This window comes from Aethalodelphis obliquidens, unplaced genomic scaffold (genome assembly GCF_003676395.1).
Source record: "Aethalodelphis obliquidens isolate GAN/ISIS:26980383/991018 unplaced genomic scaffold, ASM367639v1 scaffold44, whole genome shotgun sequence".
Taxonomy (NCBI): Eukaryota; Metazoa; Chordata; class Mammalia; order Artiodactyla; family Delphinidae; genus Aethalodelphis; species Aethalodelphis obliquidens.
In genome coordinates, this window is record NW_020837988.1 from 16,643,700 (window position 1) to 16,660,960 (window position 17,261).

The window sequence follows — 17,261 nt, forward strand, 5'->3', positions numbered from 1 at the left end:
CACCGGCAGGCAGACTCTCAACCACTGCGCCACCAGGGAAGCCCAGGAAGGCTTCTTAAAATCCTCAAGACCCATACAATTGGGGCATATTCCCAACAAAATAGAAACTATCTATATGATAAATGTTTCCAGCTTACCTGTTTGAGCAGTTTTTGTGCTGGGGTTGAGTAAGAGAATTAAATTTAGTCTGCTTTGACACATAACAGATTATTCCTAGAAAGGAATGTTAAAAATTTTAACTGATATTTATTATGGATTGGAGCTATTTTTCCCCCAGCAAATATATCTCTAAATTATAATCAAGGTCCGTAAGAAAACAGAGCTTAGGATACCAGTTTTCATTTTCATGATTGCAGCTAATGGATCTCAGGCAAGTCAGGTTAGATTTTAAAATATGAGAGAATTCTGTCAGCTTGAACCAGTTAGGTAGTTCTTATCACTGTTCTTTTAAGGGTAAATGTGGGAATTAACTAATGTTGTTGATGCACTTACAGAAGTGCTTTCGTTTTTTTTTGTTGTTTTTGTAGCTGTTGGGCAACTTCAGGGATAAAGAACGCACCACAATTGCACAGCAAGTCAAAGGGAAGAAGGTGTGGATAGGAATCAAGAAGTTACTAATGTTGATCGAGATGTCCCTACAGGTAAGATGCTTGCTTCTCCGTATGGTTCAGACATAGAAGCTTCACGATATATCCCAAGAGTTTTTATCATTCCCTCTCGCTGAGGTTTTAAATTATAATTCTTTTATATTATTTCCAGAATCAGGTTGGTGTTAGTAGCCTGCTTCTGAGATCAAACAATAACTTATTGGTACTTTTCTTTCCTACTTCTTAAAATTCAAAAATAGAAGAAAAGAATATAGAGTTACTTTAAGTTTTAATTTAGGGAGTCACTAGATCTTCGAACTAGAAAGGACTTAAAAGAACAATTGTTCTGCTGCCCCCTCATTTTAGAGGTGAGGGTCCTGAGTGTCCCACCGGTTTGTCAATGAGTTATGCAGGGTCACAGCCAGTTATCTACAGGGGTCGGGGGGTGGGATGGCGTTGTCCATCAGAGGTCAGGAAGCGACGCACAGACACCAAAAGGGGCCTGGGAGACAGTTTCAAGGGACAAGGTAATTGAGTGTACAGATTAGACTTAAGCTGTGTATATTCTCCCCTGGCAGGGCTCCTAGAAATTTTATGCAAACTACTGTAGGGTTGAAGCGTCCAGGATCACATAGAAAACTAAGGCCCTGGCTACTGCCTGGGCAAAAACAGATGAAACCTCTTTGGGACTTTCTCACGTCTACGGGCAACTTCCCTTTCTTCTTTTTGTAACTCCACCCCTCCGTGTGCACATCCTGTGTCTTTTTGTCCTTATCTGACATACTAGTTAGATAATAAATCACTTCCAAGCTTTGTGAGTTCAGGGACCTTGGCTCTCACTCCCTACTAAATCCACAGCCCCTGGAACAGAACTGGACACATAGTTGGGCACTCAGTAAACTTCCGTTGAATGAATCTCTCCCAGGTCTTAGGTGGACAGGCTGGCTGCATTCTGAGAGTCATGTATTATGCTCAGTCCTGCTCTTCCAGCAGTGCGAGCTGTGGGTGGATGGGGTGAAATTTAAGTTTCACTTACTTCTGAAATAGGCTCTTGGACCAATAACAAATTGGAATCACGAAGCAAATGCTTTTTAATCTTTGCTGGTGAATTTCTTTTTTTTATATAAATTTATTTATTTTATTTTTATTTAATTTTGGCTGCATTGGGTCTTCATTGCTGTGCGCAGGCTTTCTCTAGTTGTGGCGAGCAGGGGCTACTCTTTGTTGTGGTGCGTGGGCTTCTCATTGCGGTGGCTTCTCTTGCTGTGGAACATGGGCTCTAGGCACATGGGCTTCAGGAGCTGTGGCACACGGGCTCAGTAGTTGTGGCTTGTGGGCTCTAGAGCACAGGCTCAGTATTTGTGGCACACGGGCTTAGTTGCCCCATGGCATGTGGGATCTTCCTGGACCAGGGCTCGAACCCGTGTCCCCTGCATTGGCAGGCGGATTCTTAACCACTGCGCCACCAGGGAAGTCCGGTAAATTTATTTTAAAATAAAATTGTAGCTTTCAGAAACCTAAAGTTTAATTTACTGAACTTTCAGCTGGACTCTTTTTAAAGCCAATTTATTTATTTTTCATTTTGAGCAGTAAATTAAAGTTACAGACAAACCACTTTGCTTAGGATTATTCTTGGTAAAGGTGCATATACATTGGCTCTTTGCTTGGAAAAGATAAATTTGTCAGATAGTCAGCTCTACTCTTCAATTTTTAAGTTTCAGCACAATTTTTTTTCAATAATTGCATAGAAGAAACTATGTGGGTTTTTCTCCCCAATCCCTACCCCTTCCTCTTCCTTTGATGCCCACCGGTCAGTGATCAAGTTAATGCTTCCTCTGTATGTGGGGTGGAAAGTGAGAGTGGGGCACTCAGGCCTAATCTTCAGCGACTGACACTTCATAGGCCTCTGAGTTTGAACCCCTTCACATCAAATGGATTTGGTGCAGCTGAGTGAATTCTCTTTAGATCTGCCTTAGAGAGACCGAGCCTAAGTGAAGAGGCATGTAGTTTAGCAGAATGTAAGTCATGTTACCTCTCTGTTCACTATACACAATTCTGTTAAAACTTGCACAGTGCTGAGGATCTGCTCTGACTGGATGTCACCTGAGGGAATAAAGTCATTTATCTAGATTACTTTTTTCCTCCCTTTCTCTTGACTTTTAATTCCATAGCTACAGGCAAGTCAGTAAGTCCTTGCTCACACATATTAAATATATTTAATGGGCAAAGACCTGCAAGTACTGACTACAGCGGAACTCCAGCCAGTTCCATTTTTTTTAAAGAACTTGACAATTGACTCATATGTAATTCTATTCCCAAAGAGGAAAAATGTTTCTCTTGTTAAATATTCACACTTTTTCTTAGTCCTTTGTAGTCTGACCTCTTAACTTTGATACATTTGAAACTTCTGTTCAGATGTTTTTCTGGGACAGAAGAGAAGAAATCTTAAAAAAAAAAAATAGTGGTTGGAGGGGGGAGTCCAATTGCACATTTACCCACAGCTGCACTGAGCATTTGAAAGCTATTCCTGGAGGGCAGGGAGTTCCCTCTTGGGAAACAGACTCCTTGCCCTGGAACATTTTTTAAAAGTTAGGTGTGTTTCTTACAATAAAAATTTATTGTGTTTCTTACAATAAAAATTAATCCTAAGGAATTAAATTTTTATAAATTTGTTTATTTTTGGCTGCATTGGGTTTTCGTTGCTGCACGCAGGGTTTTCTCTAGTTGTGGCGAGTGGGGGCTACTCTTCGTTGCAGTGCGCGGGCTTTTCATTGCGGTGGCTTCTCTTGTTGTGGAGCACAGGCTCTAGGCGCGCAGGCTTCAGTGGTTGTGGCACGCGGGCTCGGTAGTTGTGGCACGTGGGCTCTAGAGCACAGGCTCAGTATTTGTGGCTCACGGGCTTCGTTGCTCCGCAGCATGTGGGATCTTCCCGGACCAGGGCTCGAACCCATGTCCCCTGCATTGGCCAGGCGGATTCTTAACCACTGCGCCACCAGGGGAGCCCCATTAAAGATGTTTCTAATGATCATTTTTTAGATTACTTCACATCTCTGGTGGACCAATGAGAATATAATTAAACAAATTAGTAGAAATATGAATATGAAATGAAAATGAGTAGGGATAATTAATAATAACAACCTGAACCTACAACCTGAGCCAGAACTAACTCCCCCATCTTTTTTTTAGACTCACAATGTGGTTCTCAGTCACAAGAGACCCGGATTATCCAGAGAGCATGTCAGAGGAATCAGCCCCACTGTTCTTTTTTTTTTTAGTTTCAGCACAATTTTTTTCATTAATTGCAAAGAAGAAACTATGCAAGAGAGACCAAGGCTAAGAAAAGCTCAAGTGTCCATTATATAGAGTTAATAAGCTATTTTCTAGTTGCTTAATCAACACCAATTGGTTTCTTCAGTTTGGGTCTTACTTTGATGCCTTCGATGAACCCTGTGGATTGGATGCCGTGTGCACCCCCATGAATGGGCAGCCCCGGTCTCACACTTGGTGCCTCTCAGTGCTGCCTCCTCACCCGGTGCTAGCTAAGGGAGCGCTCAACTGAGGTGCCTGTGGATGACCAGCTGGGTCATTCGCAACCTCGTGCATGGCGATTCTCTATGCTGGGAAATCCCATTCACTTCCCTTGAGTGACACAGTCTGCTTTGCTGTGTATCAGAATACTGGTCAAGGAGGAGGTAACACATTTCTGTGACTCAGCAAAGCGCTAAGGAAGTATAAACCCGATCATTTTCTTGGCATGAAGTAAGTGCATCGTTATTAGAAGGCACCACTAACCCGTTGTCTTTATTTCTTCTGATGTGTTTAGATGGATCCTGAATACCGTGTGAGAAAATTCTTGGCCCTCTTGAGAGAAGAAGGAGCGTAAGTACATGCGACACTTAAGACCGCCAGCCAGACTTCCCACTCTTTTAAACCCATGTGCCTATTCTAAGAGTTGCTGTACAGTGCATGTGAATTTGAATTCTCAACCTCTCTTGGACAACTTTGTTTCCATTTATTAGAATTCTTGGCTGTGTTGTAGGTCTAGGAGACCAAGCAAGGAAATGGGTTGTACTTTTGGTTTGCTCTCCCTGTCCTGCTTTGCAAAACTTCCTTGTCACAAGGCAGGAAAAAGCTCAGTGGTACATATTTATTGGAACCTGCTTTTAAATTGCATGGAGCATAACCACTTTCTTTTGTGAAATGCTCATCTAATAGCAAATACATAGTGAAAAATGTAGAAAAGCCACTAAGAAGCTTTTAGTGTGGTTTTGTGATGAACGGCTTTTTGCAGACCGTCATCTGTTTTTTGTGTTTTGGATATGTCTTTTTCAGTAGCCCCCTCGACTTTGAAAATGAACTATTTTCAGATACAAAGTGACCAAGGAAAGGGACCAAGGTGAAGGTGGCCTGGGATCTTCACTCGACTTACTCAAGATACTGGACAAAGTGAAATGTTCCCTACCTTCAACACGTGCTCGCTCTGCATGATTAGTGCAGTGAAACTCGCTTCCTTGTGCTTATTGAGATACCCAGTTTTGTGGAAGGTATAGATTTGCTTTAGAATATGCTGTGCTCACCTTTCCGTGCAAGCCGATTCCTTCTTGCTCAGTCTTTAAACGTGGGAAACATACTGTGCTTGTGAACACTACACATTCTAAGCTCCCTACCACCACCGTCAGCCAAAAACTCTCAATAAACTCAACGATGTTGCAACACAGCAGTTCACGGAGTAGAAGGAAGACTTTCTACATGTAAACCAGGAGCAGTGAATAGAGGTATGGGTTCAAAGGGATTATTTTGTGACTTCCTTGTGCTAACACTAAAGGTAATTGGATATACGGTTAAAGGTTCTCCCGGAAGCCTGGTTATCTTTGCCTAAAGAAACAGGGCTTTGAATTTCTAAGATGCTGTTCTCAGTCATTTTCAGAGATGTTTCCAAGTTGCAGTCAGGAGATCTTTCTTAACAGAAAGTCAGATTATTACCATGTTGGCTGTGACACCCCCTTAATATAAGTAATTTGCTCTGTGGCAAGAGATATGCTAATCATTACCATTTGGTAGATGTTGTTAACAGCTTGTGAGAGATGTGTATGGAAAAAGCACACACCCCTAAACAGAAAGGCGTCATGAAAGTAACTTAAAACCCTCTCAGCACTCATTAGTGTCCAACTCTGGATGGGTCAGTCCCTTAGTCTAATATTAAAGGCTTATCTAGTATCACCACTTTTCCTTTTTCCTTAGCTTAATGACTTACTTAGAATGTATCCTTCCTTTAAATTATCTGTACTACCTAGCATAAATAAAACACTATTTTCCAGAAAAAATAAACCACTTTCTAGTCCTCTCCCCTCAGTCTTTTAACATCCATTCCAATACACTGAAGACGTTTCCTTTCCCCACTATGCACTTCTTCCAAAGAGAAGGAGGACGGTGGTGTAAGCCGAGTTTGAAGACATTTGATCAGGTCGTCATGTTTGGTGAGGAGACTTGTGGAACATGCCACTCTCTCTCCGTTGCTGCTTAAACTTCTAGGACAAGCAATCAGGAGCCACCTGAAGGTACCTAACACCACCTGTAAGGCTTGTCACGCATCAGGTACTTGGGTGTAGCTATGTCATCTGTCCCCATGGTAGAAGGTAAATTATCTCTAGGTCTTGCTCTCTGTATATTTTCGGTAGACTTGTATGTCACAACTACTTTCTTTTGGGTTTTCATCCCTAGCTTATTTTGTGGCTGTTTTGTTGTGTTTTTTTTAGGTGGATTGTATTGTGAAATTCTGTGATTGCTGGTGGCCAATATCCTGGATTCCCTTATCTGTTTTAGATCTTGCCTCTTTTTTCTCTTCCCATGAAAGCAGCACACATTGTATTAACTTATGTGTCTTGTTAAATAAGGTTAATGTCTTTGTGTTTTGTCCAAAACTATATTGAAAAAATATAAATATTGTTTAATGCAAATGAAGGAATGCAATAAAGAGTACATATACTTGAAAACATTCTGTAGACCAAATATTTTGTACAAAACAATATACATAACTGATATGAGTGTATGAAGAAAGGGATCAGAAAAGCCCCTCCTTGTTTTAACTAGTGTAAGGAGATGGATGATTTTTATTTTAAAATCTCTGATTTTAATCATTCAGAAAATATAGTTAATTTAAAGGAAAATCAGAGACCTACTAGAGAATGGACTTGAGGATATGGGGAGGGGGAAGGGCAAGCTAGGACGACGTGAGAGAGTGGCGTGGCCATATATACACTACCAAATGCAAAACAGATAGCTAGTGGGAAACAGCCGCATAGCACAGGGAGATCAGCTCCGTGCTTTGTGACCACCTAGAGGGGTGGGATAGGGAGGGTGGGAGGGAGGGAGACGCAAGAAGGAAGAGATATGGGGACATATGTATATGTATAACTGATTCACTTTGTTATAAAGCAGAAACTAACACACCATTGTAAAGCAGTTATACTCCAATAAAGATGTAAAAATAAATAAATAAAGGAAATACAGATTGATAGCATATTTTATAAAGTTAGTGCACAATAAGAATCTTTATACCTCTTTTACTTATTTCCCTTTACTAGAAAACTGAAGTGTACCAAAGCCATAAGCGGGTTAGTAATAAACCGGAAGGGAAAATTGTTTCTCAAGTAGAATTACTCCTTCCTATGATACGTACAAGCCAAGGGACTCAAACACTCTCAGTGAGATTTCTTCACATGGTTCGTTTTGGTATCCTTCATCCATTTGCATGTTTCTGAGCTATCAGATCTTTTAGCCTAAACCCCGATCCTTAGAGGTGGCTCGGGTTAGGAGTAAAAGCCACCCAGAAAATCAGCAAGGCTTGTGGGGAGAGGTCAACCTCAGGGCTCCTCCAACAGCAGGGTCAGCTCCCCAGGAGCTGTCCACACCCTCCTGGGAGGAGGACCCTGAGGTCACCTGGTCCCTGCGTAGCCTTGAGAACGTCTTAAAGCCATCCCGGAACTCTTCAAAGCCGATGCTGGGCAGAGAGCGTTCGAGATTACAGCACGGCCTGGTGATAAAGCAAAGGAGACTCCACTATCTGCTGCCTTAGATTTCTTCTTCTATGGATGAACTGTTAACAGGCTACTTTTTATCAGAAGATGTAATTAAAACCTCAGAAAAGGAGGTTCTTTTATCCTTTCTAAAGTTGTACAACTTCCCTGAAACACCTTTTTTTTTTTTAATGTAACACAGAAAACCTGGATAATGAAGGTCAAACCTGAAATTTGTTTTACTTTAAGGCTTTTTCATATCCTAAAAACTACAGTGAACAGCCTCCCTAAGTTTCAGCAACAAGTCTTGAAGCAGATTTAAGTGTGTATAATAATCAAATCCTGGTAAACAGACTTGCTGAAGCACTGAGTCAGCTATAAACAACCGACCCAGCCCAAACACAGAAGGAAAAAGCAAGATTTCATCTTCCTTGCCTGGCAACTTGATCCATAAGCCTCTTCAAAGAAGTGACTGGGAAAGGTGTGTACGAGAGTTCGAAAAAGCATGTAGATTTCAGAAGTTATTGCAAAATGATCCAAAGTTTCTCTTCAGCTGGCAAGCAGTGCCGAGACTGGGTCTTGGAGCTGGGCCCACAGAGGGCGTGTGCTGTGTGGACACCGTGACATTAAGATGCAGAAGATGGCGCCTGCGATTGGCAAGAATCCCAAGGAGCGGAGACAGTTTGCAAGGGGGATTCAGGTTTGAAATTTTCCCAGCTGAAATTTTCTCCACACAGCTGACCTGTCACTCCATTTGGGGAGTATAAGATTAATGGTAAGATCATTTTTTGCCTCCTAGAAAGTCCTCTGTTGAGCTAGGAGAAATGATGACACTATAGCAGCCATAATTTTGCTGAAATAAGTTCACTTGTGTGTGCGTGTAGGTGAGCCACGCACATTAGCACACTTCCACATCCCCAGGGCCGGTGTGGATACACCGTTGGCTCGTTGGACACCACCATCTGACGCACCTAGAATAATCTCACCATCATCGTTCCCCTAGCCTTGCTTCTTCCTTCTGCCTTTATTTGTTCCTCATCCCCTCATCCTTGAACTCTCTCACACACTTCCCTTCCCTTCTTTCTTCATAAAATAATACTGCTTTGAAAGATAACAATGATTCCCATTATATTCTTTTCTTTCTTTTGGATTTTTTTTGGGGGGGCGGATCTTCCTCTTGTTTTTAGATGTTTAATAGTATTCATGCTTATGGAGAAACGAAATGTTCAAGCACTGCTATAAACTGTATTCTCTTAAATCATAGAATATAATTAATCATAGAAAGGATTACCAATGGCCTTGGTGAGTGTGACCAGGGGCCATTTAAATATTTGGCGATTTTATAGGGTAAAAAAAAAGTGCCCAAAATACTGGGGTAGATGAGTATTAGCTTCATGTAAAAGTGAAATACAAAGATGAGCAGCTCCATGAGACGGGGAGATCTGTATCCTTTCCACGTCCGATTCATTGCACAGCCGAAACCACCATTTTTGTGATTTGAGCTTTTCAGGTACTAAATAAAGACATGTCACGGGCAAAAGCAAGTTCATGAACTTCTAGTAGCCATCCCTAATCTAAGGTTAGAGCACAGGCAGCCCATCTCCACCGCACAAGGCAGACCCCTCTATTTTTCTGTTGTTTTTTCTGTGACGTGAGATGAATTTACTTACTCCTACTAAAGGTAAATCAGGAGAAAGAAAAAGGAAGAGAAAACATTTTTGCTGTGCCAAGTAAACCGAAGGTGACATTTTATGGGTAGGTCTGAAGACCAAAGGATTGCCTGTGGTCATAAGACTGAGCTACAGCATCTCATTGATGAAAAGGCGTTACCTGTTAGCTTCAGGTGAGTCCTCTAGGAGCCTCAGTCCACGGAGAGAATGGCCTTCCCAAGAGCATGCCCACTAGTGGGTCTGTTCTGCCCAAACAGATCTAAACCTTCAAACGACACCTGTTCCAGAGCCCAGGGCACACCGTTTCTTCTTTCCCGCCAACCTACCCTTTCCGAAGCTTAGCTCTCAAGTGGAACTAGCAGGGGAGAGCCATGTCCACTCAAGTTTCATTTTCAGTAAAGCAAATCCTATTTTCCCAATAAATGGAGTTGAAAACATGGGTTAGAAAGGGATTAAGTCGGTGGCCAACCCCATGGTCTGTGGGCCTCGAGCCGTATCTCAGTGTTTGTGACATTAATTTGTGCATTGGAAGTGCTGGGGTGTATGAGGTGAATTACTGCCCCAATTGCTGACTTCTAAAACTGGAAATTCTTTGTTAGAAGCTGATTTAGAACAAAGTAAGCCTGTAAGAAAGTCCTTTAGTAGATCAGACTTACTGTCCATGACGTCTCAGATGATCTTGCTTAGAAAACAAAGGAAATTACCTTAATTTGGGCCACTAATTTCAGAGTGAAAGTGGAGGCAACCACATTCAGAATCTCATATTCTTGACCTCCTAAGCATTAATCTGGAAACTCCACACATTGTACAATGTATCCGTTTTAAGTTTGTTTACCTTCTCTTTAATGACTTAACAGAAAAAAACTGCATGATGAAATATATTTTCTCCAAATATATATATATTTATATAATATATAATCTTAGTTAACTCAAAGGTATATACATTGTATAATAAATAATATTTATAAAAAGAGACTTTTTGAATATAAAATCAAAAAGATCAACAACTTCTACAACTTTTTACAAAACTTTGGATACAGCAGGTTGGTAGGAAATTTCTGTTGGATACTATTACCTGACTATGGCGAGAATAATTACAATGCACTCAATGTACTATTATTAAATAATTACTTGTCAGCTACTTGAATACGCCCCAGAAACATGACTTTATCACTTTTAATACAGAATACATAGATATGAAAAGACTGTTTTGAAAATTTGTATCCATTCTGCTGAAAGAATTCTCACATAAAGCAAGCATTATCTGGTTGACATGATTTAAAACTTCAGTCTGAGATGGGGAGGGGCATTTCAGACTCTCTAGAGGGGATGGGATGGGTATCTTTTTAGCAGGGCTCACTGCCAGCAGATTCAAGAGTGCAGGCATGGCTTCTAGCCAGTCGTCTTGGCGAACCTGCCTGAGCACATAGGAAGATGGCTTGACCCGGTACCTTAGGTCAGTGTTAGGCAAAGAGAGAAGGGGGAAGAGGAAGAAATCACTGTGTTCTGTACTGTGCCCCTGCTGCATCTCTTCTTTCTGACTCTTAAGGCAGAGCTGTTGCACTGACTCGTACCATCAGACCCGTTTGCCTCCACTGTGCTCGCTTCCTCTAGGACACTCCAGAGGACCCGTGTGGATCAAGGAGGACTCAGCTGTGAGATGCTTTACCCAAGGGAGCAAGTGACGGCTTGCCCCACTTTGAACACCTAATGCTGATCCTTGGTGTCTGCACGGATTGATGCTGTCAGCATACAGGTGAGGCCGGAAGACCTGTGTGAAGGAACTCTGCATTTCTGTTTCCTCACGCAGGCCAACGAAAGACAAGGATGCAGGACGACGTGTCCTTATAGGAGAGGAAACGAAGGAATCATCGGTATCCTCCCCATCTACTAGCCACAACATTGGAACTTCAGGAATATATTGCTACTCTCCCTCTGACCCTTTGTCTAATTTATACTAAGGTGACCTACAGTCCAACTGCTCAACCTGGAGTTTGTTTTTATGGAGAATCTGCAGGTGAGCAGGGCTGGGAGGGACAGAATGGCCCCTTTAAAGATACCACTTTCTTCAGGAAGCCATTGGAGCTAGAGGAGGCTTGCCCCACACACATAACCTATTTACAACGTTCACTACAGAAAAAAAAAAAAAAAAAAAAGTACTGCGTTAATGGTGGAAACTGCAGAATGGTAGAAAAAGATTTTTGAGATCTGACTGCAGTTCCCAAGAGCCTCTCGTGCAGAACAGGGTTACAGAGAAAATGGGACTGAGAAGAACATACCGCTGCTCTTCAAACAGCTTTACCAGGCCGCCTGGAACTCCCGGTTCTTCAAACTCAAAACCTGACTCTAACGATTGCCTTGGGCCTCCCTACCACTTGATCCCAGCTAAACCTATGGCTTTTATCAGAATGTGAAAGTCTATCAGATTTGAATGGGAGTAGACAGAGAAAAGGAGACTGCAGGGCTTTGTCCTACTTCCTAACTCTCACCTCGCAGGCATCTTGGAATGTCACCAGAAGAAGCAGCTGGGAAACAGAATCTTGCCCACGTTGATGTCTTTACCACCAGGCAGAGCGCTCACATGAGCCCAGCCTGTTCTGTTGGAGTAGAAGTGGTTTTCTGTGGGGTTTTTTTTTTTCCATTTTTATTTTCTTTAATATGTGCAAAGATAAGCCTCGGGTCTGTTCCTATCAGACCCTAGAGAACTAAAAAGAAAGCCCCTTCTTTAAAAACCACACACCATCCAGAGTAGGGTGAGAAACTTAAGATGAGAGAGAAGGGAGGGAGGCCTCCCAGGCAGCGGGCGGGTTGGATCCAGGTAATTTACCACACGTGCATCTGGCAACAGTCCGGATTCCTTGCTGTCTGATGCTGAGGGCTGAGCCCGGCTCTGGGTCCCGCTTCCCAGAGGACTTCGGTGAATCTGCCCAGCCACACGCTTCACCCGTTCCCAGTGCCCTTTGGAAAGTAAAGAGGAAGAATTAGGAACATGATTATTTTCCCAGAGAGACCACCCACAGGGTGCAAAGCTCAGAGGCTGCTGATCAGGTGTCTCAGCATTTCTCTTGAACTTGGAGGTAACAGGAGACTCCAGTGGCTGTTCCATGCTCCCTCCGCTACCTGGGGTCTACCACTGAGGAAGGGCGTGGGAGCTACAGAGCAGTAGAGCTTCAGCGTCTACACGCTGGGATCCACATCCTACCTCTCCACCCTCTAGCTGGGGCTTGGGCAACAGGAAGCCCAGTAGCAGGTAACGAGACTGACATAGGAACCTGTCTTGCATAGAGACTGGAAGAAACCTTGCAGATCTAGGGCCCAATTCCCAGCTTCATAAACTCCTGTACACTGTGTTTCTGTATCAAGCTGTCCAAACAGAAGATAATCTATTACATTATGAATAATTCCTTCTCACAGGAGCACCGATGTGTACATTTTCTTCATTTGTATTTGTATTTACATGTCACAAAGGATTTAAGCCCAAAGGGCTCTGACGGGTGTTCCCAATCAACCCCAACTCCTTGGCCAGTAGACTTTTACATGGAGAGAAACAGACTCAGCAAGATTAAAAGGACACGTCCAAAGTCTCGCTGCAAGATAGTGACAGACCCAGGACTTGGGGTTAGCCAGGCCACCTGACTCTCACGCAGAGCCCTTTCCAGCTTACTGTGCTCACAGAATCTGAATAACAAGGAATAAACCTGGAACTCGTAAGGTAGGAAATCAGTGGTTAGCCTGAGACACCGGACAAAATCTACAAGCAATGGAAAGAGGTTTCCCCACAAGGAAGGCCCAGGACTCTGGCCTTCCTGTGGCATAAAGCATGTTGACTGGGGCTCCTCCCCGAGAGTGTGGAGGGTACACGTCCTGCTCTGGGGCGCCCTTCTCTCCCCCACCTGCACTGGAGACAGTGCAGCCAAGAGGAAGGCTGCAGGCTGTTCCCTGAAGTCCCGGCCAGCCTGTCTCCAAAGTTCTCATCTTGCCTGCAGAGTGTCGGTGTGGATGAAAGGACAGGAAAGGTAACTGGTCTCAGCCTGTGGCTCCAGACCAGCAGCAGGCCTGGGGGAAAGTCGCCCTTGGAGGTCAGCTCCACTCAGCCTTGGAATCTTTTGCTGCTTCCTTGGACCCTGTGCCAGGGCTGTCTGTATGGATGACCTCTAGTCCACAGGTGAGGGAACTGGGGCTCGGAGGCAAAACAACTTGCCCCAAATCACTCACCAAACTGAGTGTTTGTCAGAAAGGCACCACACTGGGGGATGATTCTCCACTTGTCCCAGAGCAAGGACTCCAGAGTGTCCATATATGGGGGCCCGGGGGGCCACCCTCTACCTGGGTGTGGCATGTTGAAACCACATCCACGTAGTACTTTCCATAAGACTGGGGGCAATGCCATTCTGTCTCAGAAACGGGGAACAGAAGGCTGATGGAGAGTGTTGCCTCTTCTTATGATCAGTATCAGATCGCAGGCGGGGGATTTTTATGGACACTGAGGGCAAACCCAGCATCTCCTTCCCACCTGGCAGATGGCTTCTCTCGGCTGCTCACTGAGGGGAGGGGAGGGGAGGGGAGGTGCTGGAACAGAGCTGTGACACCCTGGAGCCCCGTAGAGCCACTGCCGGGGCCTGGGCTGCTGCCGCTGTGGCCTCTGCAGGACCCACATATGGGGCCTTTCTGGAGGCAGAGCCCTGGGCTCAGTGTCCTTATCTGTGCAATGGGCAGGCTAGACAAACGGCCCTCTGTGCCCCCTCCAGGGCTAGTGTTCCGAAATTCCGATTTCCCCCCAGCCTCCTCTCAGAATGGCCAGAGCCGTGTCCTGCTTGACAGCGGGGACACTGTTGCCTCTGGCCAGAGTGGACATCAGAGGAAGGAAGCACCGCAGGTTTCAAACATTCCTTCCACCTGACAAGCCACAGGGAGCCTGGGCGTTCTCTCTTATCCACTGACTTCTCTTCCACCGTTTTGAAAAGCAGTAGATGAAACTGCCCAAGTGATGACACCGTTTCCTTGCACGATGGCTGCCCTCATGTCCTGGCTCTCACGGCATTTATCACTTTCTGTTGGCCCCCATTCAGACGAGCGTTCACATCTGCTGGCTTGCTTGAACCGCGGGAAAATTCTGCTAGGCCCACATCATCACCACTGCTGTGCAGATGAGGAAACTGGGCTTCCAGCTGGGAAGTGGTGGAGGTAGAACCGCCTCTGTCCTCTTTCCACTCCCCACACTGCTTTTATTCAGACACCAAGGAAAGTGGTACCTCCTGCTGTCTTCCCAGACTCTGCCCCTGCCAGGACGGAACCTGAGCTACACAGAGGGGCTTCCCAGACTGGCTGAGCCACCCCTCCAGCAGAGCTCTCCCCAGCACGTGAGGTCCCTCCATGCAGCACAGAAGTCCGACCCCTCCCCCAGTCCCGCCCTGTGTGGGACCGCATCGCCCAGTGGGGTGCCCTCGCTGACACAGCCCCAGGCAGCGATGACCCAGGCAGGGGAGTCCTTCACAACAGTTCAAGCACCGTCTCCAGTGTCCTTCACTTTGTTCCTCACGGCACCTCTGGGGAGGATGACAGATGAGGAGATGGTCTTGTTTGGGTCACAAGGTGGGCGAGTGGTGGAAGCTGGACCAGGGCTCGGACCCCTGTAGATCAGGCCCCTTCTCAGGGCAGAGAAAGGGGAGAAACCCTCCCTTGGGCCTTAGAGACCCTCCAAGACTAGGACCACCACACGCCAATCTTGACCTGTCCTGGGGACCTATGGACCCGAGGGCCGGGCAAGAGTGTCTCCCGCACAGGCCACCTCTGGGGAGCGTGGGAGCCTAATCCACCAGCCTTTGATCCCTTGATTACTCACCACCATCACTCTGAGCTTGACTCCTTCCTCCTCCCCATCACCGTCCATAAACACGGTGAGAGTGTGCCCCGCTCCACCCAAGCTTCAGATCTGCCGGGATATGGGCTTATACACCGCTTCCTCCCGCCCACCTCCTTGAGGATGGTAGGAGTTAACGCTTGCACAAAAACCTGCCCTCTAAGTTCAAGGTGGATGCAAAACGACTCTGCCTCAGGGGCACAAGAGACTTTTTGGCCTGCTATTTCAAGTATTTTAACCCCCTCACTTTACAGTAAGAAACCTGAGGCCCAAAGAAGTGAAAGAACAGGAAGTTAGAAGCACAGTCAAGACCAGAAGTCGGGCGTCCCAGCCTCCAACCCCACAGTCCCTCCTCTGGCTCCACAGATGTTCAATAATGATAGCTAGTGGCTGTGCGAAAAATTGACCTGGCTCCTAATTTACTTACTAACTTGTACACAAATTTAATCAATTGCAGCCTCGTGTGTACACACTTGGTTATTATCTGTGCTTTGTGTAATCCACCAAGACACTGCCCAAGGACCGTTCCCACTGAAGCTTGGGAAATCCTGGCTTCCTACCTTGGCTTCGGAAACGTGTCCTGGACCGCCCAGAAACAGAACAGGGTTGCCAAGAAGAGGAGACAGCCAAACCCAGTGCCCTGCATCAAGGCACCCCAGCCTCCCCACCGGGCCACCCTACCTGGCTCCCTACTTGCAGGTGTGCACATCGTAGATGCGGATACACTCCTGGCAGCTCACGTAGCAGCACCAGTGGAAGATGCAGTGGCATTTCTCCTTCCGCTTCTCCGTCCTTGTGTTGTGGCCACGGCCGCAGCAGAGCAGGTCGCAGCCATCGATGCCGTGGGAGGTGACATTGCAAGTCCGGTCCCTGGTGCCGAAGGAGCCCGTCTCGGGGTTGGGCTCGCAAAAGTTGGGGGAGTTCTCGTAGTAGACCAGGTCCCTCTCGGTGGGCGGCTTGAAGAGCGCGTACTTGGCGCGGAGGGTCTCCACCCAGCCACGGGACTCCCGGTGCTTCTCCACCACCATCTCCGAGGCGCTGTCGTACTTGTCCTTGAGGAAGTCCCCGATGGCGCGGAAGTCGGGCTGGGCCCACCAGCAGGTCTTCACCTCACAGCTGCCCGACAGCCCGTGGCACTTGCACTTGAGGTGCATGTGGTCCAGGATGGTCTAGAAAGAGGACGAGTAGCAGCTGGTCCCCAGACTGACCCCACCTGGGAGCACACCCAGGCCCTCCCACTCTGACCCACCCACCCCCATCGCTGAAGCCTTCTCTATTCCTACACCATGCCAGGGTGAGAACTGACTGGGGACTGAGGCTCAGACCTGAAGGATGATGACCTTGTTTCCCTCCCCTTCACACCCCAAGCACTGGCAGAAATCACATCCACTTCTCAAAGCCCTAGAAAATAAGAATTGTTATTCCCATGTAACAGATAGGGAAACTGGCTGGGAGCTTAAGTGACTAGCCCTAGGTCAAGCAACCATAAGAAAGGATGGAGGCTGAATTCAAAGCCAGGTCCATGGGTCTCACAGCCCTACACAGGCAGCTGAAGTGCACCGGATGGGCTGGCTGGTACCTGCACTCGCGGGCTGCCGCATCCCCAGGGTGGGGTGGGGGTGGGGACCCGGAGCAGTCCGAGGAGAAAGGAGGGGGAAAGAGGAGAGCAGGGAGCCAGGAATGCACAAGGGCCACAGGGAGGGGCAGGGACAGGTCCGGAAAAGGGGTCTTGGGCAGGGCTGGGGTGAGGGCGGCCAGGGCTCACCGTGCGGCCAGCCTCGTTGTTGTGCTTGTTCATGGCCGAGCGCGCGTCCGGCCTGTTCTCACGTGCGTCCGCGAACTCCCGGGACACAAGCACCCCGAAGTCGGCGTCCTCGCTGCAGCCTCCCCACTTCCAGCCTTCTCCAGGCGGCCCTTTATGATGCGAGTCGCAGCCACAGATGGTGGAGGTGCCCTCGGCACAGGAGCGTGTGACGGCGAAGGCCACGCCGGCTGAGGCGATGGCGTGCACGAAGGCCGATTCGCGGGTGGCTGTGGGGAAGGCATTGGGAGGCGCTGCTCAGGCCGGGCCCTGGGACGCGGTTGCCCTGCCCTGACCTCCCCAGCTGCGAAAGGGGGCTCTGCAGCC

At 46.6% G+C, this 17,261-nt stretch overlaps 2 protein-coding genes across 8 annotated transcripts in view; one reads left to right on the forward strand and one right to left on the reverse strand.

Moving 5' to 3' along the window:
• The window catches only part of NSF (N-ethylmaleimide sensitive factor, vesicle fusing ATPase), a 155,919-nt gene extending 149,337 nt beyond the window's left edge, over window positions 1-6,582 (forward strand). For 3 of the 5 annotated variants that reach the window (XM_027081344.1, XM_027081343.1, XM_027081347.1), the window contains 3 exons: window positions 528-641; window positions 4,411-4,466; window positions 4,955-6,582. In XM_027081344.1, coding sequence (XP_026937145.1) covers window positions 528-641; window positions 4,411-4,466; window positions 4,955-5,075 — 291 coding nt within the window. In that variant the 3' untranslated portion in view covers window positions 5,076-6,582. Of the gene's footprint in view, window positions 1-527; window positions 642-4,410; window positions 4,467-4,919 lie in introns of all 5 variants that reach the window. The other 2 variants (XM_027081346.1, XM_027081345.1) reach the window with 2 other exon arrangements.
• A 3,516-nt stretch (window positions 6,583-10,098) lies between these two features.
• Window positions 10,099-17,261, reverse strand: part of WNT3 (Wnt family member 3) — a 50,267-nt gene continuing 43,104 nt past the window's right edge. Inside the window, exons 3-5 of one of the 3 annotated variants that reach the window (XM_027081350.1) lie at window positions 16,899-17,164; window positions 15,815-16,302; window positions 10,099-12,231 (exon numbers count right to left, since the gene is read on the reverse strand). In XM_027081350.1, the coding sequence (XP_026937151.1) occupies window positions 15,823-16,302; window positions 16,899-17,164 (746 nt within the window). In that variant the 3' untranslated portion in view covers window positions 10,099-12,231; window positions 15,815-15,822. Of the gene's footprint in view, window positions 12,232-15,763; window positions 15,774-15,814; window positions 16,303-16,898; window positions 17,165-17,261 lie in introns of those variants that run through there. The other 2 variants (XM_027081349.1, XM_027081351.1) reach the window with 2 other exon arrangements.